The following is a 27,142-nucleotide window of genomic DNA, read 5'->3' on the forward strand; positions in this document are numbered from 1 at the left end:
ACTGCAACACGGTCTTCTTTAAGCGTCCACTCCATATTTAAAAATTAATAAAATTCTAAAAGTATGTATACATTTTTATTTTCATGAACAATTCGAAATTCGAATTCAATAAACTTTTTTGTGGCCAGCATTCTAAAAGAAAAGTTTTTACTGTGTGACAATACTTATGACCTGACTAGTTATATATGAGAGTTATATAGGGAGTCCACTAATAATAATGACAATAAATAATAATGCTAATTTTAAATGCTCAGCTAAGCGGGCGAGTACAGCTAGTATTATATTTATTTAATTTAACAAATACTTCATAAGTTCATATTTCGTGACATTTCATTATCATGCAGGCAAAACCTACATTAAAAAAGGAAAATGTTAATATGATTTTCCGTGTTTTCATGTTTGAAATCATCAACCTAATCTATCTTTCGGTAACGGTCTCGATACACCCTGTAGAAAGTGATTGTTAATAAAGGTCCATACCTGGGTCCTGGCGAATTTATTTAAAAAGTGAGTAGTTTTCGGCCGCGATCGTAAAAAGCTGTTTATTTGGAACGCGACTACGGGGCGGGGGTACAGCCGAAGAGTGCGCGTGTGCTCCATAAAATTTGCCAGTATATTTTGCGAATTAAAAAAACGAACCTGCGGAAATATCAAAACGCTTTTTTTACTTCCATTAAATGACTATTTGTATTTGAAAATCTATTCTATCTTTATTTGATATTATTAAAAAAATATGAATACAAATTATAGCATTTGAGCTATTTGATATAATCAAATTTTTTTTGGAAACAAATTTTTGAAGACAACACGAACTATTAAAGCAGTTTTCAAACGAATCGTAACAAAGGGATAGACTGCCCATCTCCCTCTGTTCTTCATATATAACGTTACCTACGTAACAACAAACCATATCATAGTGCTCCTTCTGTACAATTTTGTTAAAACCAGTAGTCATGAAGGATAGTATTTTTGCCGTAAATTACTAAAGCTTAAATTAGCTTAATAAAGCTTTAATTGTATTCCCGTCAAAAATGTCGTTCACCCCTTTTAACAAAAACTTATCTACGATAATACTCGTGGTTATAGTCTCACCATAGCGACCCGCGTGGCTACGTCGACCGAGTCAACATCGTTCCCGTATATGAGAGGATTGAAAGGCTGAGCGGCGCCGTGCGGCGATGCGAGCGAGTGTCGCTGCGGCGTGTGCCCCGCGCTTGCCGTGCCCGTCACCGACACGCGACGACTTTCGGCCGCACTGTGCGGCGCCGACTCTGCACCGCCCTTGTACCACGTCGGCTGCACTCTATTACAAAACACGATTTACTTAACGTAGACAGACGGTAAGGCTGGTGGTAGACACTGTGCGGTGCCGACTCTGCACCATCCTTGTACCACGTCGGCTGCACTCTATTACAAAACACGATTTACTTAACGTAGACAGACGGTAAGGCTGGTGGTAGACACTGTGCGGTGCCGACTCTGCACCATCCTTGTACCACGTCAGCTGCACTCTATTACAAAACACGATTTACTTAACGTAGACAGACGGTAAGGCTGGTGGTAGACACTGTGCGGTGCCGACTCTACACCATCCTTGTACCACGTCGGCTGCACTCTATTACAAAACACGATATACTTAACGTACACAGACGGTAGGACTCGTGGTAGGACGTCCTGCGAGTCCGCACGGGTAGCTACCACCGCTCTAGTTTGAAGTCGTCGTGGCCTAAAGGATAAGACGTCCGGTGCATTCGTGTTGAGCGATGCACCGGTGTTCGAATCCCAGGCGGTCCCAATCTTACTGCTGGTAGGACCTCTTGTGAATTCGCGCGGGTAGGTACCACCACCCTGCCTATTTCTGCCGTGAAGCAGTAATGCGTTTCGGTTTGAAGGGTGGGGCAGCCGTTGTAACCTTAGAACTTAATCTAGTAAAACAACTCTTGATGGTTTCTTTCATTCAGTGTGCTTAGGCTTAGTGCGAGTTTTTTAACGTTCTCGATAGCGTAAAAGTTGGCTCATATTTGTATGGAATGGGATCGCTTTCGTACGTTTGCCACGGGTAGGGGTGTTGTTCTAATTGCGTACAAAATTGTCTTAACTTTTACGTTATCGAGAACGTTAAGAAACTCTCACTAAGAACACAGATTACTTGCATTAACTTTAACTCACTTAAGTGTAGCTCCCCCGACGCTGTCCCTTCTGGACGGCATCAATAAAGCCGAGGCTTGTTCAGCTGTGGTATTCGTCAAACTATTTAATGCCTGAAAATTTAAGACATTATAAATGATTTTTATTAAAGCTGTAAAATTGCAATACCAACAGCTGATGATTTTTCAATATTACTAACGGTGTAGCATTGTGCAAATGATGCTTTTAGAACGATTATTTTCATATCTAGCATATTATTTTATAATTAATTATTCAATTGGATTTAGGCACGAGAAAAAAAACATCCTCGTCCCTATTACAATATCGTAATAAGTGACCTGCATTATTTTAATACATCTTGTTCACTCACAAAATTTTATGGTTAAGTTTACTCTTGTTGTTAGAGTTAATAAGCATTAAACTTTCAGCCACAACCACAGAAAAACCATGCTGCAAGTGATACACATTAATTTTTTATTAAATAAAGTTTTGTAACAGCAGTTTTCAAAGGTTGGCATTGATTTAAGCAACTGGCTCCTTCATATACAAAGTTGAAACTTAAATCAGTTCACTGTTAAAATTTATCCAAAATATAAATTTGTATTCCAATTAATAAGGTAAAAAGTAAAATAGTTAACTGCTGACAAAATTTTATTGTTTGCATTAAAATAATTACATATTCGTAACGTCATCAACTTATCAACTAGGCCAAATTATGACGGCAAGAAATTAAAAGCCGTATAAAGTAGACAGAGATAAGTTGTAGACGATGCAACAAAACCAAAATATTTGTGAACTCTGCTTCTCTCTAGGGGAGGCTGCATTGAATAGATGAATCAACTTTTCATTGCTGTGGGTGTAGAAGTGTGTGTGGGTGTGGTTTCTGCATACTGATTGTTTGTCTCTCAAGATTGTTTGTCAACTTTCCGTTTATTTTAAATCAATATGATTTTAATCTGTTTGTCGTTGCGTTTTTGTTATGTCTAAGGCTTCGCACGTATGTCGACGATATTGTGCATATATGGCTTGGGAGATATAAACATGATTTGTTTTTTTTACAATCATATTTATTCAGATAATGCAAAATGTACTTATTGTTTAGGCTTTAGAAAAGAACGTGCTCTCGTTCGCCAGTGTAAACTCATTAGAAAATAAGTCATATTTTAGCAATCTATTTTCTGGACGGTATAAATGTTTTCTTTTGGACAAGTACAGAAATAGTTTGGTCTAGTTGCGGGAATACAAACCATATTATCTAACTACATTTCATACGCTTATAACGTAATAGGTCTTCTCCTATGCAGTTGCCGTTTTACAATAGAAGTAATGTCAACAAAGACTATTTAAAAGCCATAGTAGAAGCTGACGATACTCAGTAGTTAGCAGCAGCATTCAACTTTCGCATCAAAACAATACTGGTCCATTCGTTGCAAATTAATAAGCCGCATAACAAACGTATTAAGATATGCTTTACGTTGCTTAGCAGACACAGAAACGAAGGAATTTTGAACCTCATTGGCTCTTGCGATGATGATGCGATTATGTTTGATAATCGTAAGCGTCATCGTGTTGGTTAGACTCTGGTTCAACACCTAGGCAATGCCCCAAACAAAAACTTACTCCTAAAAATGCATTGTCACTATTTGGTGGTTTAGTGTCCGTATAATTCATCATAGCGTCATACCAAATGGCACCAGCATCACTGCGAGTGTGTGCTATAAAGAACTGGATACAATGATGGAGGAGCTCGTGAACTTCCAGCCAGCCTTTGTTAATCGCTTATATCCTTATACGACAAGGCTCGTATACAAACGGCACAACAGCACGATCTCTAAACTACAGAAGCTAGGGTTGGCAGATTTACGTCATCCACCATACTCGCGAGACCTTACGTCGACGGACTTCTACTTTTTTTAAAGTTCGGAAAACTTCTTGACTGGGAAAAAAATTATTACCCAAGAGACACAACAAAAATACCTTTGGAGAGTTTGTTGGCTTCTGTACACCTGATTTCTTCAAAAAGGACATATAAATATTACCACTGCGCTGGCAGAGATGCTACAATATCATGGGTCGATATCATCATACGATATAATTTTTATTGAAAAAAATTAAAAAAATATACAAAAAAAAACGACTTGTAACTTTCTGTATACTAAACGGCAACTGCATAGGTGAAGATCTAATAATACACGTGTTTAGTGTAAAGGAAAATCCAAAGTGTGCATATATGAATAAGATATATCAAAGAAATAGATATTTACACCAGATCCGGCACTGCCCATGAGATGCATAGCCTTGCAACGAGAAGTGATGGAGTACGTTAGTGAATTTGTATTGTGTTAGTAAATTATAACAAAGTATATTGACGTAGACAAATTTAAAAAATTAAAATCGTGGCCAAAAAAACATAATTGTTCTACCGAACTCTACCGAAATGTATACAACAGTAGTTTTAGAAGAATTTACCGATTGTAGGAGTTACTTTGATGAAACTGTGTTTTATGAAGAAAAAAATAGCTTCACAATACTCCTTCGTTTCTATAAACTTCAACACTTGGCTTTCTCAATAGAAATATACCACTATATTTACGGAATATTTTTCCTAATCCCTAAATTAGATTAGAAAAGTCCTTTGAGAAAACTTATTCGAATTCTTAGAGACGATTGAGATCTTTCGTCTGCGTAAAGCTACAACTGCCCCTTAGACTACCAGCGAATAGGTACGGTAAAAAAACAAGATCTCAAATAATTCGTTATAAGTCTACGTCAATATCCTTTTTTCTATAAGATGTTTTTTGTGTACATTTCTGTAATATTTGATACTTATATAAGACAAATTACTTGTTCCAATAGCTCAGCAACATCGATAGGAATACGTTCAACTGTGCAAGTTTTGAGAGAAATAAAGTGGTGATAGATGAAAGAATACAGACACGTATATTATCATTCTTAAAAATTTACATTAATTTTACCTGTTTTAGATGACTTTTCAGCACGGATCCTTCTGGTTCGGGAAGTGGTGGAAGGTCCTGATCATTTCCAGTAGGAGATATAAGCTTCGTCGCGTCCAGGTCTACCAACCAGATATCATCTGGCAATCTGATGATTTAAATGGATTAATAAACATAAATCTTCTAATTTTTCATTAATTATTGATCAAATAATTCTACGACAAGACGACAAGAATAACTGGAAATAACGAAAACATTGACTTTACTTACTTAAAATGTTTTTTATATGTGAGAAACGTGGCCGGTATCCCGATAAGGAATGGTGTAGGTGCTAGAAGCAGTTGTTCAGCGCAGCTCATACAGCTCGGTAGCAGCGGAATGGCCGGGAACATGTACTCAAGGGGGTACAGCATCGCGACCAGTGCCATCACCGACATCGACAACGCGTTATAGTCCCGAGACTGTACCACTATTTTGTTCTCCAGTATGATAAGTGTTAGGACTTTCAGACAAGTGTCCACACCTAGACAAAATTTGTAGATTGTGAAAATGAAAGACTATTAGCCTAACATAATCCCTCCTTGTGTCTATAATTCTCAATGCTGAGGGCCGTGGCCTCCTTTAATAACTTTCTCTTGGATTATAATAAAATAATAGATAATAATAAGCATAATAAAAGTACCCAAAATAAAAAGAATACCTTTAGTGTTGCCAGTACATATCGATGAAAACATTTTTTTAAATCAAGACTTTTTGACGGTTTGGTGTCTGCAACGGAACCTTAAAATAGCATCTTTTCCCGTAGGTTTCGTAAAAGACAACTAATCGTCTTTTACGACACACGGCCCACCTGGTGGTGAATGGTTACCGTCGCTCATGGACGTCAGCAATGCCAGGAGCAGAGCCAAGCCACTGCTTACCATTAAGTACTCTCCGCTAGCCTCGTTTGAAGAAGGACATGTCATAGCGCTCGGGAAACACCGTGAAGGGGTGTTAATTCCAAAGTCGGGTGGTACGTGGCAGAAAAGACCTTGGGAAACACGCTGTCCATGAACGCAGTGCTTCCAGATAATATGAATGAACTCTGCTCCGATGGCGAGAGCAGATTATATACAGATTAATCTAATGTACTACTTACCTAGAAGTTCCAATGGTAAATGGAGAGGGAAGTCGACTAAAGTGAAACGCGTATGGTCAGGTAAAGCGAACAGAAGCGGCGAATGAGCTGTCGGCGAAAGTACTTCCAGTTCAAGTCGAGTCTTCCCCGGCACAGGTACGGGGGCCGACAACAAACGTAAAATCCATGTTTCTATTTCTTTGACGTCGTGAAGTACGATTGTGGGCGTGTTATCGTAGGCTTGGCCTGTCAGCACCGACCACACCGTGTCCCTGTTTTAAACGAAACAAACGGTATTTCTCAACTGAGTGACGTCATGCAGAAACAGACAGAAAATTCACACGTAACTTCAGTATGAAAAGATTTTAAGAGCACTAGCGTATTTGGCAATATGTTGTATTCGATGAAGGGTTCGTCTTAAAAATTAACACACAGACACATCCCACTGAGTTTCTCGTCGGATCTTCTCAGTTGTAGATTCAGCTGTCCTTGCGAGGGTTAGTGTTAGCAAATTCGCCAGGCTGAGCCCCGTGAGCTCGCTAACACGCTCGATGAACTTGGTATAAGCCTAATATGTAGAGGACTCAGTTTTAATGTACTCACCTAAATAATTGCCTGGACGCTCCAACACGTCGTGGACTGGAAGACTCGTTGCACGCATCAATTAATTTCTTTAGGATAAATAGGCACTCTCGGAATGTTGAAAAGAATGGATGATGTGATAAAAGGCATAAAGACGTTAGGGAGTGATTACGGATGCGCTGTAACAATTAATATTCACATAAGATTTTTGAAAAATAGTTCGAGTCATTCGATTATAATTATTGACCTAATTCATTAACAAACTTTACGACAATTAACACATCACACTTCTTAATCATTTTAAATATTAGAAAGCACAATCCGCGTCTTGTTCTAGCAAGTCAAATGCACTATATCTCGCATTTATAGGTGGAAGAAAACAAGCTTTTGTTGATCGTTATGTGCATTCAAAATTAATACTTTCAACTGTCCCACATCAGTGTTGTTTCGCGTGTTAATAGTCCCGGGGGCACATTGGGGACAGAGACAAGAACAGTGTTTGTTAGCTTTAACAAAGGCGCTAACTATGACCGGCCTTCAAGTTCAGAGCTAGTGATATACTAGTCAGCTATTAGTCCCTAGACCAGCTATGGAGTGAGCTACACGGTGATTCCTCGACTAGATGATATGTTCCTCTTCAGATGAAGCTGGAAGAAACTGTCGGAGTGTCAGTGAAACAGACGCTTGGCTGTGTCTATGGCATTGCCATTGCTTTTTTTTTGCTTAGATGGGTGGACGAGCTCACAGCCAAGTGGTTACTGGAGCCCATACACATCTACAACGTAAATGCGCCAACCACCTTGAGATATAAGTTGTAAGGTCTCAGTATAGTTACAGTGTTCGTAAACGGGTACGTGATATTTATCACATTGGTATAATACGGATTGTATACCTGTCTTCGTCGTGCTGCCCGTGGTCCAGGGGCATCATGTTCACCACCGCTCTCTGAGTCCGGCGCTGGCCGACAATCGCGTTCCGAATCACTCTGCGCCACATTGCTGCTCCTATAGTCACTGAAACAATTCCTAGATATTAGTTGCAGTGTTGAAGCTATATTTCCTCAAACCACTAACGTTATTTTAGTAACATTAATATTATCGATATTATATATTTTGTTTTGTCCATCATTCACGCAGAAATAGAGCATCGAAATGAGATGAATCTGTTGGAAAGAGATAACTTAAGTACTAGGGGATGCATATACAAATATGTTTTTGTCCCAAATATTGAGTATCCAATTCTAGTATCGATCCAAAGTTGATTGGTTTGGTGCACAAGGATTAGGCATCCTTAGTTTTCTGACGGAATCGATACATCGGTGTTATAAATTTTGCTTTGGAAAGCAAACGAACATACGGACCACCAGATCTCTGATAGACATAAACAGGGCAAGGAGCACAGCTAAGGCTCTGCCCACCTCAAACGACACTTCTCAAGCCTCGTGTTATTGGTAGTAGGGTGGATTGTAAGTCCGCACGAGTGGGCACCCCTGATACCGCCTATTTGTATCGCGAAGCTATTCCGAATTTAATGATAGGAAAGTCGTTATAAAACTAATATATACCACCCGTGTCTGACGATGGGCTTGGGCTTTCACGTTGTGATATCAATGGGCAAACTGTTAGTTTATAAAATTGAATTTTAACATATTATAACATAATTGAAAATCAGCGCTGTTCGTTTTATCGACTTTGAACAGCATTAGCTGAGTCACCTCCTTTTGCCTTTTTCTCTTTTTTTTTCTTTTTTTTATTTTTAATTTAATTAATGTGAAAGGCAATAAATGATTTCATTATTATTATTATATTAAATTTTACATTATATTGTTGGTATAATAGAAGTAATGAATGAGTGTGCACCTCGAGAAAGCAGAATCGGAACTCTTCTCAATGGACTTGCGCCAGGAATCGCGGCGTAGCACCCCGCGGTCACGGGGACCCGCGCCCGTAGCTCGCTCTACTGCCCGGTAGAAGTTCACGCAAATACCGTAACGGGTTTTACCTACAGATAATAAAAAACCGATTTAAAATGCTGCTCGTTCTATTTTCCATTTTAGAAATCTGTATAAATATAAAAATGAATTGCTGTTCGTTAGTCTCGCTAAAACTCGAGAACGGCTGCACCGATTTGGCTAATTTTGGTCTTGAATTATTTGTGGAAGTCCAGAGAAGGTTTAAAAGGTAGATAAATATGAAAATCCTTGGAATTAAATAAAAACAACAATACATATTGTTTTTCCTTTGATGTGTCCCCCCCGTCGGACGGATTCCTTTTGTTTGTTTTAAGTTTATTTTATACAAAAGTTTAGGTCTAATAATTATCGATTGAGGCAATACGAAGTCTGCCGGATCAGCTAGTATGTATATAAAAATGCATTTGAATTGTATAACTTTGTTGGGCCTTTAGGATATTTTTCTTGTTCTGACATAAGAAGAAAAAAACCAAATGTTTCATTATTTACGATTATTTAACTAAACGCTGTTAAAAAGATATAGCCATACAACATATTCTAGAAGTGATTGCTATAAGCGATATGTCAGTCCTAACCTTGTTGAATATATCTACCTTGCTTATTATAGCTTTTGAAATTTGTTCCAATGTTTGTTAGCTTTGTGTTTACTGTGCAGAAATCAGTAATACGATACGACGATTAACTTTCTAATTTACTTTAATTTATTTTCTGAATTAGTTGTTACGTATGACGTATTTATGTAACTTTTTTCAAAAGGGATTCATTATCCATATTTCCAGATATCGTACCTGAATCTTTATCAGTCAGTGTAAAAACAAATGAAGTTGTATCTCTTGATGCGAATGGTCCGGGAGCACGTCGAGGTCCTACTGAAACGCATCCTTCTGGCTGACAGAAGTACACCATGTCCAGTGGCAGAGGAAAATCATCGTGATTCGTAAGCGGGTATCGGCGAAGGAGTTCCGGTGCCTATATCATCAAATTGAACAATAGTCTCACAGCATTCGTTCTTATTATGGTTAAAAAAATGTAGTACTAATATATTTTTTTCTCATTAATTATTTTTATTAATTTTTAACACATTCTCTAAGCTTAGAAAATATTCATAATAATGAACAGAACTTACTTGAACCGGTGCCAGTCCCTTTCCGGTAGTATAAGGTTTCGCTCCGACAATAGTTAAATAATCCACCAACCGTGGACATAATTGTTGTTTTTGAACATCCATATTTCTAACTTACTCAAAATTCTTGATTCTCTGAATATACAAATCCAAAAACCCATGATATCTTATTAAAATATTGCTTTTCATAACTATCACTTTTATCTGAAACCAAACATTTTGTTTCATGTCGTTACCTTCACCAAACGCAAATGAATAGATATTTAGATATTCAAGTACTATTTCCTACCATCGATCGACGATTATGCCGTTAGGGATTACTCTTATTTTCAAAATAAATAACATACCTATATACCTATTTCTTTTTGCCAGACACTTCAGCGTCTTGGGCATTACGTAAGAGGATCTAGAACAGGCTGCCAAAGATCGATGTAAATGGAAGGGTTTGATTCGAGCCCTACACCCAAGCAGAGGGTAATAGGAAAGAAATATATACCTACTTATCACGATTAAAGAGAAACATCCTGTAATACCAACCTAACCAGTTAAATTTATTAAATTTCGTAAATTGGATAGTTAGCCCGCACACGTAGGTAACACCACTCTACCTTTTTCACTCGCGAAGCGGTCGATATCGTTTTAAAATGGGAAGCCTTTATACAATACAACTGAGACCACGACCTTATGCCTTAACGTGGGTTGTGGCTTCACGGCGTGATATCTATGGATCCCGGTACAACTGGTGACCCGTGAGCACGTTAACACGTCAACGAAATAAATGAACAATAGTTATAAAAAACATTTATGGAGTCCGCTTATCGCTTCACAAATGTGTCGAGATCCCGTCTGTCTAAATTCAACATTAAAAAAAGTTTTTCCCTGACACATACATAATCATTGTAATTTAAATATTGTTTTAATTCATACAAATGTATAAGAGCTCGAGGTTTCACGAAATTAATTAACTTAGTAAATTGAAACATCAACAAGTTGTGCGGTTTCTGTTTTAAATAATCTACAGCGCGTATAACAGTTCGTGTGGGCCCCTTGACCTATTTATTGCCTTGACACATTTCCCCAGGGGCGCCGGCTCGTCTCCCAGCCACCCTATGCCGGGAGCCGATCTTAGAAGCTTAATCGTCTATAAAACCACCGTCATGAATACTTCCTATTAACTCACAACATAAATTTTCCAGGTCAAAACTGTACCATCATTACGACATATTATCATGATAATAAAATGTAGCTAAAATTTCACTTTAACAGTAAGTGTATATGCTATGAAATTTACAAGTATTTACTTGTAATATATTTGTAAATACATGCTTTTAAGGACCAACTTAATTTTGTCATTAACAGTGCATTAAGCTAGAAATACATTTGATTGACGTGTTGTGATAATTATGCGTCAAAGGCATTGGTAAACAAGTCTATCGATCCCATACGCTCAAGTGAAATGACGCGATCTGACAAATGTATAGAAAACATAGTAATTATATCCAATACTGGTTCGATAGGTTTGTGACGCATTACATTATAACAATACGTAACACAAATGTGTTCTATTTTTATTGCTAAGAGTGCATATGGACATTACAATCGTCGAGGACATACGACGTCGCGAACCTTGAAACTTGAGTCGAAGTCTGACTGCATCGTGGTTGAAATAGGCAGTTGCACAAATACATATCGACGCTTGAAAGGCAAACGTGACTAAGCGACAATGCGTGAACTTTACAGTAGACTAATTTAAAGTTGAAATACCTGAAAAAATTTATATTTTAACGAATCTAGCTGTAGGATTGAAATGGTTTTAATAGACCTAGTAATATATTTTTGTTTGCGCATCGAATATGGTTATTGCCTATAATTTATGTATAAAGCTGTTATTGTAGCTTAGTCACATTTACCTTTCAAGCGTCGATATGTGTTACATGTCGCTAATCGAGAGGCACTCCTAAAACATTATTTACTATGCGTGGCTCTCGCAGTGGAGCCATTTCAATGCATGAAAAGTCAACATTCAAAGGAATACAAAATCACAACCGTGGAGGCCGTTTTTATAAATTAAATAAATCTTAACCGGCCTAAGCAAGACTAGCATTTTTTTTATTTTTTTATAATATGTGTTTTAAATAAATGAAGATGAATTCCGCATACGAACTCTTTTTTCCAGCAAATAATTTCACGACTAAGGATCTACAACTTTGGTGTCGTTGGATAAATTTTAACATTTATAAAATCGTTTGGACTATAGAACGTTTTAAAGAAATAGAAAAGCATAAATTATTTACTGGTGGTAATAACGCATATTGGAAGTCATCGTGGCCTAAAGGATATGACGCCCGGTGCATTCGTATCGAGCGATGCGATTGTACCGGTATTCGAATCCAGACAAATACCATTTTTCTAATAGTACATACCTATCTACGATCTATGTACTTAACAAATGTTCAACAATAATTTCTACAGTGAAGGAATAACAACATGTAATAAAAATCATACCCGCAAACATTATAATTTGTCCGCACGGGTAGGTACATAGTAGGTACATGTTAAAATTTTTGATCAACAGTAACACACATCGATATAATAATACACGCATTGAAGATAGCAATTATACAAATGAAGTTGTTTCATAAATTGATCATGCATAAAAAGGGTGCGTGTACTTATGTATGCGCGTAAGAAGTTATACTTTATTTTTATTAATTTTTTTTTTTAATTTTAATCAAATAGAAAAAAAACGATTAAACAACATCCTCAAACACGCATACATTTTCTTGACATCGTATAAATTCGGTAATTCTCGGTACGGTTCGGAAAGTACACGTGCGGCTATATTCAGACTGGCCAAGTTACGTCGGTCGTATTGTAATGAGCGATTTAGTAGGCAACTTCATTCTGTTAATTTTGTGTCACGGTGCGCGCGCATCATAAAATTTCACTCTCATCAATTTTTCACAACGCGCCTAAAGAAGTATAACTTCAATATGTATATATGTAGTTAATATACAGATAACTCACATATTTCAAATATATGTAGTTAAAAAAACGCTTAAATAGCAATCGAACAAACAATTAATTTCTTCTTTTTTATCCCGTTAATACTGGTCATGACATTAGAGCAAAGTTATAAAATGATTGTATTGTCATGGGTCCTTGATATCTATTCCAATTCCGATTACCTTTTTGAAGTCGGTGAAAACGACATTCAAAGATTCCATTACATACAAACATAAAAGACAGAAACCAAGCTAATAAAAAGGTGTTAATAATATCGATTTAGACATATTTTCTCAAACAAGCAACAACTAAATAGCCAATCAAACTCCGTTATATCAATTGTTTGGTAAGTCAGAAAATACATCACTTTTATGAGATTCTCGAAGGAAAATTTTCGGATCTTGTTACTCCAAAAATGAAATTAATAGGCTTATCCAGAAGCTCTGATGAAAGTAAATGAAGTGCCGGATATTTCGTTGAAGGACCGCCCGTGTCCGTAATTGCATCTCGGATAGCTACTGCTGTGACGTAATTGGTTTAAGGCTAATGGAAGTTTTTATAAGCCACAATAACCATAACCAGTTTTTATTTATTTATTGCTTACATGTGTGGACGAGCTCACAGGGTGTTAAGTGGTTACTGGAGCCCATAGACATCTACAACGTAAATGCGCCACACACCTTGAGATGTAAGTTCTAAGGTCTCAGTAAGCTACAACGGCTGCCCCACCTTTCAAACCGAAACGCATTACTGCTTCACGGCAGAAATAGGTGGGGCGGTGGTACCTACCCGTGTGGACTCACAAGAGGTCCTACCACCAGTAATTACGCAAATTATAATTTTGCGGGTTTGATTTTTATTACACGATGTTATTCCTTCAACGTGGAAGTCAATCGTGAACATTTGTTAAGTACGTATTTCATTAGAAAAATTGGTACCCGCCTGCGGGATTCGAACACCGGTGCATTGCTAGATACGAATTCTCTATTTAATTATCACTTACTTTTTTGTTTTAATTATGAATTTCAGTCGTAATATTTTTTTATACTTATTTAAATTCAACCGTAAGCAAAAAACAAAACCTCGAAAAAAACCTTGGGGCTCACAGTGTCTTTTACGGTATTCACATACAATATGCTGTAACAGTGATGCTAAGAAAATAGTGGAATTTAAAAATTGTCATTTAATTTTTTAATTGTGCAAATAATCTTATACTAATTGCTAAACGAAGCATCTCGAAACTAAAGTTGGTCAAAGGAGCACGGAATGTAACGAATAATACATGATATAATCAATAATTTTGCGCATTTGGTTTGTGTTTAGCTTACATTACTACTAGCGATGAAAATTTTACCTCAAACTTTTTACTTCAAATTCTAGTTGATATATACAATACAATATACAAAAGCGAGCGAGAATTTTCCCCTTTGAATGTGTTGGAACACTAATTTGCTGGTGGGCGAAGATAAGTGGTATGGATGTATGTACATATATTGCATGGTAGATAAAACATGCAAATCGTGTTCCGTTTAAATAATCGCACCAGCATTGGTGTAGAAGTTACTGCCGTTACACGCATTAGATAAAACGTGATAAGAACGCCTACAAATTTACAACATACTGTATTTTGCAACCTTGACTATTTTTTTAAATGAAAACTTACATATTTTCTAAAAACTCACAGAAATTAGATTATTCAATTGTTATATAGCAGACAGAAAGCCGAAAGCCGAGAGTGTTCACATCACTTTTATAAATAAGTTTTGTAAAGATGTGTTTTTATTAATTACAATTTATATAATAGCTGAAGAGCTTGCTAAATAAAAATCTGTGCTTGTATAATACTACTGTTAGAAAGATTATCTTGATTACAATTATTATTAAGTTGATTGCTCTGTACAAGTTCGCCACAAAATTTCGTATTTAGTTGATAGAAACCGAATAGAATGTATTAGTCCTTAGTAAGTATATTTTAAGATATTTGAACAATACTTTGGGTTTTCGTATATCGCACATTTGTATCCAATTTTCTATATCGACCTTGCTATAAAATTAACACTTTCTAAAATGATTTAATTTCGGTGTCGTTGATCGGCTTTTTTTTTATTGCCCTTGTAGGCAGACGAGCACACGGCCCACCTGATGGTGAGTGGTTACCGTCGCCCATGGACTTCAGCAATGCCAGGGGCAGAGCCAAGCCGCTGCCTACCGTACCTACGTTTATGTTTTCTTTTTTTGACAGTAAAAAGTGAATTCTTTTATCTGATTAATACTAATCAGTTATATACACACTAGAGGTTTTTTTTATAAATTGTGTCTTTTAGAAATTATATTTAAATACGAATTACATATTGGTATTATATTAAATTATTTGTTATTTTCTTTCAATAAAAAAAGATAAATTTATGTTTAAGTTGATTATCGATAAAGTTGATTGAAAATAAATCGCCCCCGAAATCCCCTGTATACTAAATTTTATGAAAATCGTTGGATCCGTTTCCGAAATTCAGATTATATATATATATATATATATAAGAATTGCTCGTTTAAAGATATAATTTATATACACATACGTGCGTGAGAGTTAATTGCACGAAATTAGCGTATTTATACTACCTATTTAGTAGTTTTTTTAATTGACATCTATGGGCAGACAAGCCCCTGGTTCATCTAGGCTTAAGCGAATATAAAGAATGTAGATACTGAAATATTAATCTGGCTGGCTATTTGAGATGCGAGGTCGAATATTCAATTGTTTTAAATTAACTGCTTCTCTACCCTTCTTCTAATAGGAACACACGATTGCTTGAACAAAACAATGAAACTGCGTCTGATACATGCTTTTCACTTTATGATTAGTAGCTAATTATTTTCGACTATCGAAGTTTTATATAACGTAAAATGTATTTTCCTGGGTTTCCCTATATATAATGGATATTGAATTTTACAAGACTAGACTTTATTGTACATTGAAGAGTGACAACACGAAATAAGAGTAGCTATATAATAAAAAATCGTGAATGATCATATGTATTATGTTATTTAATGGCACTTAATCTATTTTAGGACTTTAACGAATTATAATTGAATTTGGTAAGGAAAATTGCTTAATAGAGTGGAAACGTGCGACCAGTCGTGAAACTGTTTTTTAGTTAGTACGGATTTTAGAAAATAAGTTATTTTTCCTTAATAATTGTGACCTACTTACTTTCCGACCTACATATTTTTTAACAATATATTAACTGGTTACTGTTCTACTTCTGTTCTATTTCTGTTCTGATCTAGTTACTGGATTTAGCCCGGAGTTTCAATTCCGTTAACGACGAAAATACCATAAGGGACTGACTTTTCAATAAATAAAAAAAAAAGTGCTATTCTCGAGAATAAAAAAAAGTCCTATCTGTACTTCTTAATAATGTGTATGCAAATTTTCGCGACGATTGTTTGAGCAGTTTAAACGTATAAGCGTAACAAACCAACTCAATTTAGCGTTTATTTTCGTATTATTTTATAATATAGATTATATTACATTATATGTTATATAGTATTACATGAAAAAATGTATTTATTATTTGATAAATTATTTATTATGATAATATTAAAATTCTGGCAGCAAAAACGCTAAAACAGAACGGACAAGTCGATATATTTGGACTGAAACAACAGTACAAGATTTCAAGGACGACCCCAAAAGTACGCCTATACGATTGCTTCGTACTATGTTGTACATGTGTAGTACTACTCTTTGTTAAATATAGGTAACGTAATTAAATATACAGATTTTTATGAAAATTGATTGCCGTAAAGGCCAAGATTATGTAAATTGTTAAGATTTTACAATTACGTCAGGTACACGTCGATGTGACGCACTCGAACCATATTCATCGTATGATAGTAATAAAGGTCTAAAAAGCCTAGTTTTTTATAAAGCTTGTGAATATTTAATAAGGATATATTCTCACCTCAATCAAAAGAGAGAGCGCAAGGTCTACATCGTAGATACGCAGCGACCGGTGAGATATCGTACGAATCGAAATGTCGTAGCAGACGTAGTCGTGTAGCGGTGCATATCGCGGGATGGCGGCTACTAGTGACCGTGTGGCATGCGCGGCCGCCCACGCTCGATAACGAACCCCACCCCACTCCCCACTAGTGTTACCAGAGATATAATTACGAATACCGCCGATGAACTTCCACATTTTAAAAATAATCTAACTTCAATCAATTAAATTATATTTATCGCAATCACAAAACAAGATTGATACTAAGGCAACCGTTTCCGAGCTTGGACTCGAATAATATGCTAGCGACATGACAAACATACATCCAGATCCATTTTAGTGAAATATATTTTATTATTATTTATATAGAACATAGCAGAAACAATCACATTTTTATTTCTTTATTTGAAAAGATTAAATCGCGATTTATCAAACAGACATTAAGGATCCTACGTTCTAGACTCGCTAGCCCACTACACCACGACTTGAGCATACTACCTACTACTATGTTGCTGTTTGATTCACGTTAAAGTTCAATAACCTATTTCATAAGTCGTAAGTAGCGAAAAATAAAATAAAATAACTGTTGAATATAATCGAAAACAACATTGGTTATTGAATCCAAGCATAAAAATCCTATCGCAATAATTCTAAGCTAAAGCACCCTGTGGAGTCTGGCAGACGAACAGTTATACAGTAGGTTAACATATTTGTATTGTAATAGCTTTTGATATTATAAATTTTAAGGCAATTATAAAAAAAATGTCATGTAAAATACTTAGTGGCCGAACTGTTTAATACTGCTGACTAAATTTTACCACTGTACGAAATTACGTAAATAGCTCAATTGGCAGTAAATTTCCGAACCTGGCAACATTGGCCTCAACGTGCGCGATCCCCCCCGCCAGTTCACCCACTTTTCCAACACAATAAAGGACGATTTAATTAATTTCGTTTCCCCACAAACTTACCCGATTCGTCCGCGTGATTAGGTGTCTAATTCTCCAAGAAAATGTATGTACAATGTAAATGTATAAAGGGGAATATATAAGTAATCTGAAAAATAAATAAGAAATTTTGTTCATAAAACTCTTTATTGACAAGGATTACAAAACAATAGTAGTTAATGAATAATTTTAATAATGTTGAAAAAAGGTTATTTCCCGGTGTCTTCCTTCAGAGAGACCGTTCTGTTGAAAACCATCTGTAACAAATGAAAAAATCATCTTAACAAATTACATAGAAATACCCGCGATGGATAGCGAGTGGGGTGTGTCCGTGGGATTGGTGACGTCAATGAGCGGCGGTAACCACTTACCGTCAGGTGGGCCGTATACGCGTTTCCCTAGAATAGCAATGAAAAAGCCTATGGTGGGACACAACGACAGTACATAATTAATTTCCAGTATATATTTTGTTTATATCTCGACTGTTAAATAAATGATAATTATTAAATACACGACAATGTTTCAGAAAACTTCAGATGTATATAATAAATAATATTTTTCAATTATCTTAATTTAATCATTTCCTCTCAACTATTCTTATTTAAATGATTATATGAATGATACACAAAGAAGCGTTCTGTCAGTTAGTTTCATTAAATTCCTAATATTTTTGATCTCATTCTTCAATGAATTTCTGCCGTGAAGCAGTAATGCGTTTCGATTTGAAGGGTGGGGCGGCGGTTGTAACTATACTGAGACCTTAGAACTTATATCTCAACGTGAGTGGCGCATTTACGTTGTAGATGTCTATGGGCTCCAGTAGCCACTTAACACCAGGTGGGCTGTGAGCTCGTCCACCCATCTAACCAATAAAAAAAAATGTGAAAATAGAATCGTGGCCTAAAAGATAAAACGTCGTACTTGTACCGAAAAATGCGACGATGTCAGTGTTTAAATTCAGCAAACAGATACTATGTATTTTTTTCTCAAGAAATGGGTACTTAATATGTGTTCACAAACGATATATACGATGAAGGGATGAAGGGATGAATGACATCGTGTAACAAAAACCAAAATCATTAATTACATTCTAATTTAATTTTTAATTTACATAATCACTGATAGTTGATAGGGAGCATTATGAGCTCGCATGAATAAGTAACATCGTCCTGTCTATATCTGTCGCGAAACACCTGTATGTTCCCAGTCTTTTTTTTTTAATTGTTTAGATAGGTGGACGAGCTCACAGCCCACCTGGTGTTAAGTGGTTACTGGAGCCCATAGACATCTACGACGTAAATGCGCCACCCACCTTGAGACATAAGTTCTAAGGTTTCAGTATAGTTACAACGGCTGCCCCACCCTTCAAACCGAAACGCATTACTGCTTCACAGCAGAAATAGGCGAGGCGGTGGTACCTACCCGCACGGACTCACGCGAGGACCAAGACAGCATATACAGTTAAGACTGCAACCTCATATCTCAAAGTGGATAGCGACATTCACATGGCGAAGTCTATCGACTCGGAAAACACTTAAAACAAGGAGGGCTGTGAGTTCGTATAAAAAAATTTAGTACATACGTGTGTTTGACTCGAGTCTGGGTCCACGGAGAAAAATCCTATCCTCTCGAACTGGAACTTGTCGTAGACTTTGGCACCCTTGATTGAAGAGTCGGCGTAAGCTTCCATTACCTTCAGGGTATCGTCACGACAGTCGGAAAGGAAACCACCTGGAACCTCGTTGGGATCCTCTGGGTTCTTGTGTTTAAATCTGTTCAAAGCATTCCTCAGTTTCAACACGAACATAAAATACTTATTTAGGCGTAGAATGTAAAAAACAAAATCAAAATGTCAATTACTTTTTGATTTTAATGTCAAAAGAAAAACAGTCCCACAAAAAAGCACTTTACTAAAAATAGTCTAAAACGTTAACATTTCTTTTCATTAACATATCGCGTTCCATTTTGTATTCATTTCACGTTCAGTCTGCCTCCATTATAGTTAAGTGAACAGGTGATCAACATTCTTGGCGAAATTTTCACGAAAACTTTAATAATATGTTTATACTTGTCGTCGTGAAGTTACCATAATATCTAAAGACACGTTTACAAGCAGCTAATTACTTTATCGGTGATAATTAAAGATACTTGTAAATTAATACAGCAATATTTTTTTTTATGATTGAGGGATTACTAGTGGCCCGGAGGCATTTCCAGTTTCACCAGGACAGGTGGCTAGCAAAGGCTCAGCCAAGAGGGGTGGGCTAACAGCTGCCCGAGCGCCTCCGAAGGAGACCTAACAGCTCAAGAGCAGCTGCTTCGCGAATGAATCTACTACCGGATCGGAATCGCGACATGCTGAGAAGATCCGGCGAGAAACTCAGCGAATTGATTCATGGGTTAGGTTGCACGTCGAGCTCTTTGTCGAGTTCGACGAGTACGGTTACCGGGGTCACTAAGCGTGCTCCTAGTGTTAGAGCTGAAGGCGTCTAATGCAAAGGTTATTTGATCTGATGGATCCGTAAGGACGTGACACGAATAAGAAAATTTACATAAAACCAGTTTTGTGTGAAGCAAAAACTTACAGTGGTTCGTACAGCCTGACCTCGATTGATATTGGTTCGGAGACCCAATGAATAAATGCTTTAGGTTTCTCTGACGAATCCGTCGATTCGGCCGTGCATTCCAGCTCCAATACTTTACCGCTCGGATCTTTTATGACTTTAGATACCTGTTATAAAAACGAATTGCATCAAAATACCACTCAAATTCCGTATATAAATTGACATAGCTCATCTATTACTGGTGGTAGGACCTCTTGTGAGTCCGCACGGGTGGGTACCACCACCCTACCTATTTCTGCCGTGAAACAGTAATGCGTTTCGGTTTGAAGGGTGGGGTAGCCGTTGTAACTATACCTGAGACCTTAGAACTTATATCTCAAGGTGAATGACGCATTTACGTCGTGGATGTCTATGGGCTCCAGTAACCACTTAACACCAGGTGGGCTGTGAGCTCGTCCACCCACCTAAGGAATAAATAAAAAAAAAGTAATTTAATTTTACTATAACTTACACTGCGCGAAATAGTAACAGCCTGTATATAAGGGTCAGTTAATATACAGCGTGGCTCTTTGTTAGATGTATTCTTTAAACGTTGCGTACCTTAATTACGTAGCCGGCGTGCCTCAAACCGACCGACTGTGTGGGTGTCAATCGGCGGTAGCCCTTCTCCATTTCTTCCTTGAAGTCCGTCGCTTCAATATAAATAACCTTATCGAATGTAACTGAGTGCGAACCTCTTTCTGGTTCACTGGGAAAATCGGGTACTTGTATCGATATAGGCTGTTCGCTTGGGAAATTCACTATTCTTATCTTTAATGGTTCCAGTACTACCATAGCTCTGTGTGAAAGATTTTTTTTTAGGTTATGATTATTATATATTATGTACATAATAATAAACAAAAAAAAATAGCATTTGGAGATTAGTGATATTGTACAATTGAAAAATAATTAATAATTTTAAAATTTTGAATACCAATTGAATTCGTTCCTTTTTTATTAAGTTTTTTTTATATACCATATATTTATTACTTAGGTAATGTATTTTTATATGGTATTTTTGTGATCTGATCAATTGGATATCAGAGGACGCTATTTGGACACACATTATTTATAGTACCAATCGGGGGACTTCAATTAATGGTTAATAGTCGAAACAAACTCGATATCATTAAAGTTTAATGTCAGGCAATCGTTTAGTTTACGAGTTACAGCTTTAAAAGTTACTACCTTCTACTTTCAGGTTGGTCGGTTAAGAAATAAAACAAAGAGCACAAGCAGTGCTTACCTTTTTCCATTACAAATAAAACATACTAATTGATTACAGTACATTTCGTTTCACAATTCTCAAATTACTGAAACTATTTACTCACAACTTATTCAATTAATTACAGCTTTAATCTAGTAGAGAGTAGATGAACGAAATCATATTATTATCGTGTTTCGAGAAAAAAGGTTTATCGGAAAGTTCGGGAAAGTTCTATTCCGTTCCTTATAGAGTGGGTTGCGTATAAATACATATTATTATACATAAATGACCAAAAGCTGAAAACCATGGTCTGTCTTTGAACTACGAAGCTATTAACAACGAGTCGAGGTAAAATTAAAACGCGAGTCACTATAGTGTTGAATATTAGACTGCTACAAATAGTAGAATAGTAAAATCATTAGTAGCTCGGTGAAAATTCTTAGTATAGTACCCGACGATAAATATTGCACATCGAGCGTGGGAAATAAGACGGTTATTTTTTGCTTCGTAGAGCGTTATATCTGTCGCACATTACCTAATTGACATTTAGTCTCCATAGATACCGAATCGTTACTGTTTCGTCGCACACAGATAACACTCGACAACAAAATCAAATTAAACGGCTGTTTCTTTCGAAATATCGATATGCAATATTTATTGCCTGGTACTGTAGATTTATATAGAAAGCAGTGCATTTTTTTTTGTTACACGCTTTATATTAGCTTCACTTGTATGTATGTTTGTAACAGACTCCTTTGGACGCGATTTTGACCCACTTTAAACGGCCAGATTTCATTCAAACTTTGTAGATTTATCGAGGACCGCTGACAATTCAATATAAAAAAAATATGAAAATATTGAAAAAATTGAAATTCAACTAAAACTGAAAAATAAATAATAGTTTTAAAAACTAACAAAATACGCTTTTTTTACAATAAAATATATATTTTTTTACACTATTTTCAACTTAAATTTCTTAAAATTTATTTTATAGTTGAATTTTATATAAAGCGTGTTTTTTAATTTTTTTAAACTATTATTTATTTTATCTAGAAGCTCAGTGACACAAGTGTTGTCTCTGACCTGGGCGCGGTGACGTTGAGGTGGTCGCGCACGGCGGCGTGCAGCAGCGCGGGGTCCACGGCACCGAGCGCGCCCGTCACGCCCAGCGCCGCGCAGAACGCGTTCACCGCCGCCGCTGGCACGCCGCCGCGCCGCAACGCGCTCAGCGTGTACAGGCGCGGGTCGTCCCAGTCTACAGCAACAGCAACACACGCCATTTGTTACTACTGTTAAACGTCGGCCGTAGTCTTTCCTACCTCTTCTAGTAACCTGGAGGGGTTATCGACTCGACGACCCGTCGGTCGAGCGTCCTCGAGGTGGCACCATGTCTGGTTGTAGTGTTGACCGCGGGAATCCCCCCCCCCCCCTACTCTGACCGGGCTCTGACCCCGGACAGAGATCGGACGTCGGATATAAAAGTGCAGGGCCACACGCCACTTAACCCCGCTTCGATAAAGCGGCACGACACGAGAACTCTCTCATCGTGGCCGCCGGTAACTACATTGCCGATCCTGCGGCCCAAATGGTAAACAGTCGATGTCGCCCCAAAACACGTCATCTCGGACACTCCCGATCCACTAACGGTACATTTAGGTACCCCAAGCACCGGACATCGTTCTCGTCGAATCCGTCGCTTGCGACGATGGGTTCGGCGAGTAAATTAACCCACAGACACACTGCAGAGTTTCTCGCCGGATCTTCTCAGTGGGTCACGTTTCCGATCCGGTGGTAGACTCTGCGAAGCACAGCTCTTGCTAGGGTTCGTGTTACCAACATCGTCAGGTTTGAACCCCGTGAGCTCACCTACTAGCCCGGTGACGCTGACATGGTCTCTCTAAGCCATCAGCTTAGGTAGAAAAAACCGTCGTTTTTCTTACCTATTCTAAGTAGCCTCGAGGGGTTATTCTAGATTCACTGATCTAGTCCACACGCCACTTAACGCTCCCTGGGTATACGGCAAAGGGAAGATCTTCCACCGAGGTAGTGTTATTGCTCGGTAGAATAACGGAAAACATTATTGTAACAAAGAAATCACAAATTAAATTTACCATTAACAATACCCTCTTCTATGAGTTTCGCTATTTTTCTTTTGGAAACGACAGTGTAATTCACATTTAGTCTGCCATATTCCCATTGTACTGGACAGTAAATACCAAGCGCATTGCACAACCAGTAGTATGAAGATCTGTTAAAATAAAGTTCATATAAAATATAAAATGTTATATGATATGAACAAGTACCTATATAATAAGTGAAAAATTATATTTTGAGTACCTTCGTGATTGAAATTCCTTAGTACAAAGAGAGTGTGTGATATGTTCTATGCTGTCACATAGGCAGTGGGTATAATCATATGTAGGGTAGATGCACCATTTATTTCCAGTGCGATGATGTGGCTTAAATCTTATTCTGTAGGCTACAGGATCCTGCTTCCCTTCTTCTAGTGTGATTTTCATTCTTAATGTTGCATCCCCTTCATCAATTTTACCATTTTTCATGTCCTTCAAAAAACAAATAGAATTAAAAATATACATAAGTGAGGTTTTATTACACAAAGGTGGTGAAATGAAAATTTTACAGTATGATATATTATACCATTTCAGACATAATTGCATTTATTGTTATATCAATAGTTTTGAATCTTCTCACAATTAACACACCTCAAACAACTGCAAACTTTCTTCAATTGGCCTGATTCTCCACGGTGACGGAGGTGGATTGAATCCTTTTATATCTTCAGACTTCTGATGGCATACATAGGCCAAGTCCTTTTTTATCAACTGAATGGCCCATTCATAAAGCTGATCAAAATAATCAGATGAATGTGTAATTTTGTATGGCTTATAACCTGAAAATATTATATTATTGTACCTCTAATAATAAAAATCTTTTACTTGTTTACTGTGAACTTACTTACCCAGCCATTCCACCATGTCTTTGATACCAATAAAAAACTTCTCCTCCTCTTTCTCAGGATTTGTATCATCATATCTTAAGAAACATACACCGTCATGAGCTGCAGCATATCCAAAGTTTATATTAATTGCCTTAGCATGTCCAATGTGTAAAATTCCATTAGGTTCAGGGGGAAATCTTGTTCTAACTTTTCCTCCAGTTATCTTTAGATGTTCTTCAAGCAATCGTTTTGTATGAGATGTGACCACATAGCCATCGCTCTTATAATTCTCCCCTGGTGCATGAAAGGGGAGCTTCTTCATTAGTTCTGATATACTGGTTGCTCCACCAATATCTTCTGAAGATTCAACATTTTCTTGTTTTGAGACTGAAATTACAAATTTGAAAAATTGAATTATTGGCAAATACTCCAAAAACAAACACTTTTTCAAAATATGAAAACAAATTCAAATTCAAATTAAGAACAAAATTATTGACTTCGTTTGTTAATGTTTTTTTAAACACTGATCTTATTTAACAATCAATAAGTAAATAGCGATATATGGCAGTGGGAATAAAACATCAACAAGGGGAGTCAGATGGCACTGTATGATCAGATTATAGGCTAAAGGAGTAAGTAACATGATGTGAATGCTACCTCTTAATTGAACACGGTGTCAAAGTTCTATTGAAATAAAATGACAGCAGTCTACTTTTCTAAATTTCTTACTTAGTTTCTCAGAATTTATTACTGGGTAAAAAAGCAGGTAGTGACTTAGCTGCGCCCCTATCATTGCTGCTGTCCATGAGCGATGGTACCCAACCACTCAACATTGAGCATTGAGGAACAGTGAGCCATGTGCCTACAACAGCAATCAAAATGGATGTTATCATTATAAAGATAAACAGATCCTATTCTATCCGATTGGCTTAAATACAAAAGATCACCTTTTGTTTCTTCCTTTTTTGATTTTTTTGTTGTATCACCAGCCTTTGCTTCTTTCTTGGCTTTAGGAACTGGAGCCAGATCAGCCTCAGTCTTAGGTCCCAATAAATCGAAGATCTACAAATAATTTTAAATTTAAAACTACTAAATGAATTTCAGGAAGAACCTAATATTACAATTCTATTGATAAGACAAATATTTTAGGAATCGATGGATTCACTGTGTGTGTGTACTAAATCCGTTGTGTTGCTGAGAAAGGAAATGCAATTCTGCTGTAGGTTTAACAGGCCCCTGTCAATGCGCATTACATTCAACTCCATTGTCATCATTCCTCTCCTTGCCTAGCCAAATTTTACAAAAACCTATTAAAGTATACCCTATTATACCATGCCTTTATAGCCTATTAAACCTATTATATCATGTATCTATAATATTTATAAATACATATCTATATGAATACATTTTGCTAGTCTGTAGTTAAAAAGTTTTGTTCCATATTAGTTTTAAGTTCATAATATGTTCAGTAATCATTTTTCTAAAATTCTATTATACAGCCAAAATACCTTTTAAAATATAGAAAATAAATTCTATAAATCCATAATCTATTATTTTTTCGCTTTGCTTATGCTCCCATCTAAATATGGGAATGTATTTTTGTAATGAATTTAATATTATAATGAACCAATTTCAAAATAGGTCTCATACCTGTACATCCACTTCACTTTTTATAGCTTTACCATCTGCCCAAGTTAGATCAGCCCTGACAGCCTGCATGATTATACCAGAGTTGAACCTGTATCTCTTTTCTAATAGTTCCTGCTTGTATTTTACCATATGTTTTTCTACTGCTTGCTCTACTTGTTCGGGTGTTACAATAACACCAACACCACAGGCTTTTTCAAATTCCTCAATATTTACATTAGCTTCATTAATATTGCCAAGAAGGTAGTCCAATGCTGCGTCTACTCGCAACGTTGAATCCAGTTTTCCTGATGCAATATATTGGCAAATAAAGTTTAACTTGCTCATAGTTTGAGGTTTGATTTTGGTAGCTAGATGGTAAATCAAAATGCCTGCACCAAGTGGAAGCGACTGCAATTGCACCTAGAAGATAGGAAAATTCTCATAATCTACCTTTATGAATAATATTTTTGTTACTATTAATTATATTCTTCAGATTACTGGGATTACTAACCTCATCTAACGCCGCAAGCAATACTTTGGTAACATTCGCATTTTTCAGTGTTTCCTTGGCTTTTTGCTCGTTTAAACCAAGGAGTTTAAATCGTTCAACTATTTCTTCAGGTGTCATAATTATTCCTATTTTTATTGGGTTTTATTTTAATTTATAAATAACTATATTTGCGAATTGCGATAGGTAGCCATATGTTCGAAAACCACATCAACAACTGCCAAAAGTGCCAAATTGCCAAACGTCTACGTCAGTGTGACGTCTGACGGTGTAAGAACTATAAACATTGCCAATGTTATATTTTCAGCGAACATAAGTTTTTATCTCATAGGTGCTCAAGAATATTCTTTTACAAAAAATTAGCATAAAATGGTAGATATAATATT

General features: G+C 36.6%; 2 protein-coding genes across 14 annotated transcripts in view; both read right to left on the reverse strand.

The window, feature by feature from the left end:
• Positions 1-17,014, reverse strand: part of LOC101747124 (MAP kinase-activating death domain protein) — a 45,112-nt gene extending 28,098 nt beyond the window's left edge. For 12 of the 13 annotated variants that reach the window (XR_009974686.1, XM_062671799.1, XM_062671798.1 and 9 more), the window contains exons 1-12: positions 16,865-17,014; positions 9,900-10,100; positions 9,562-9,742; positions 8,661-8,802; positions 7,694-7,814; positions 6,823-6,980; positions 6,241-6,491; positions 5,373-5,625; positions 5,124-5,250; positions 2,170-2,261; positions 1,093-1,303; positions 481-639 (exon numbers count right to left, since the gene is read on the reverse strand). Coding sequence is in view for 12 of the 13 variants with exons in the window: in XM_062671799.1 (XP_062527783.1) it covers positions 481-639; positions 1,093-1,303; positions 2,170-2,261; positions 5,124-5,250; positions 5,373-5,625; positions 6,241-6,491; positions 6,823-6,980; positions 7,694-7,814; positions 8,661-8,802; positions 9,562-9,742; positions 9,900-10,001 (1,797 nt within the window). In the remaining variant the exon portion in view is untranslated. The remainder of the gene's footprint in view (positions 1-480; positions 640-1,092; positions 1,304-2,169; positions 2,262-5,123; positions 5,251-5,372; positions 5,626-6,240; positions 6,492-6,822; positions 6,981-7,693; positions 7,815-8,660; positions 8,803-9,561; positions 9,743-9,899; positions 10,101-16,864) is intronic. The other variant, XM_062671792.1, reaches the window with a different exon arrangement.
• A 964-nt stretch (positions 17,015-17,978) lies between these two features.
• On the reverse strand, positions 17,979-27,032 carry LOC101746989 (probable glutamine--tRNA ligase). The gene is made up of 12 exons (XM_038014871.2): positions 26,760-27,032; positions 26,270-26,668; positions 25,567-25,681; positions 24,641-25,006; positions 24,384-24,571; positions 23,998-24,224; positions 23,772-23,908; positions 22,744-22,915; positions 21,015-21,252; positions 20,436-20,581; positions 19,433-19,622; positions 17,979-18,107 (listed from the first exon to the last, which is right to left on the reverse strand). Exons 1-12 carry the CDS (start codon positions 26,874-26,876, stop codon positions 18,060-18,062), a joined length of 2,343 nt encoding a protein of 780 aa, XP_037870799.1. The 5' UTR covers positions 26,877-27,032; the 3' UTR covers positions 17,979-18,059.
• Between the last annotated feature and the right edge of the window lie 110 nt (positions 27,033-27,142).

This window comes from Bombyx mori, chromosome 13, assembly GCF_030269925.1.
Source record: "Bombyx mori chromosome 13, ASM3026992v2".
In the NCBI taxonomy this organism is placed as follows: Eukaryota; Metazoa; Arthropoda; class Insecta; order Lepidoptera; family Bombycidae; genus Bombyx; species Bombyx mori.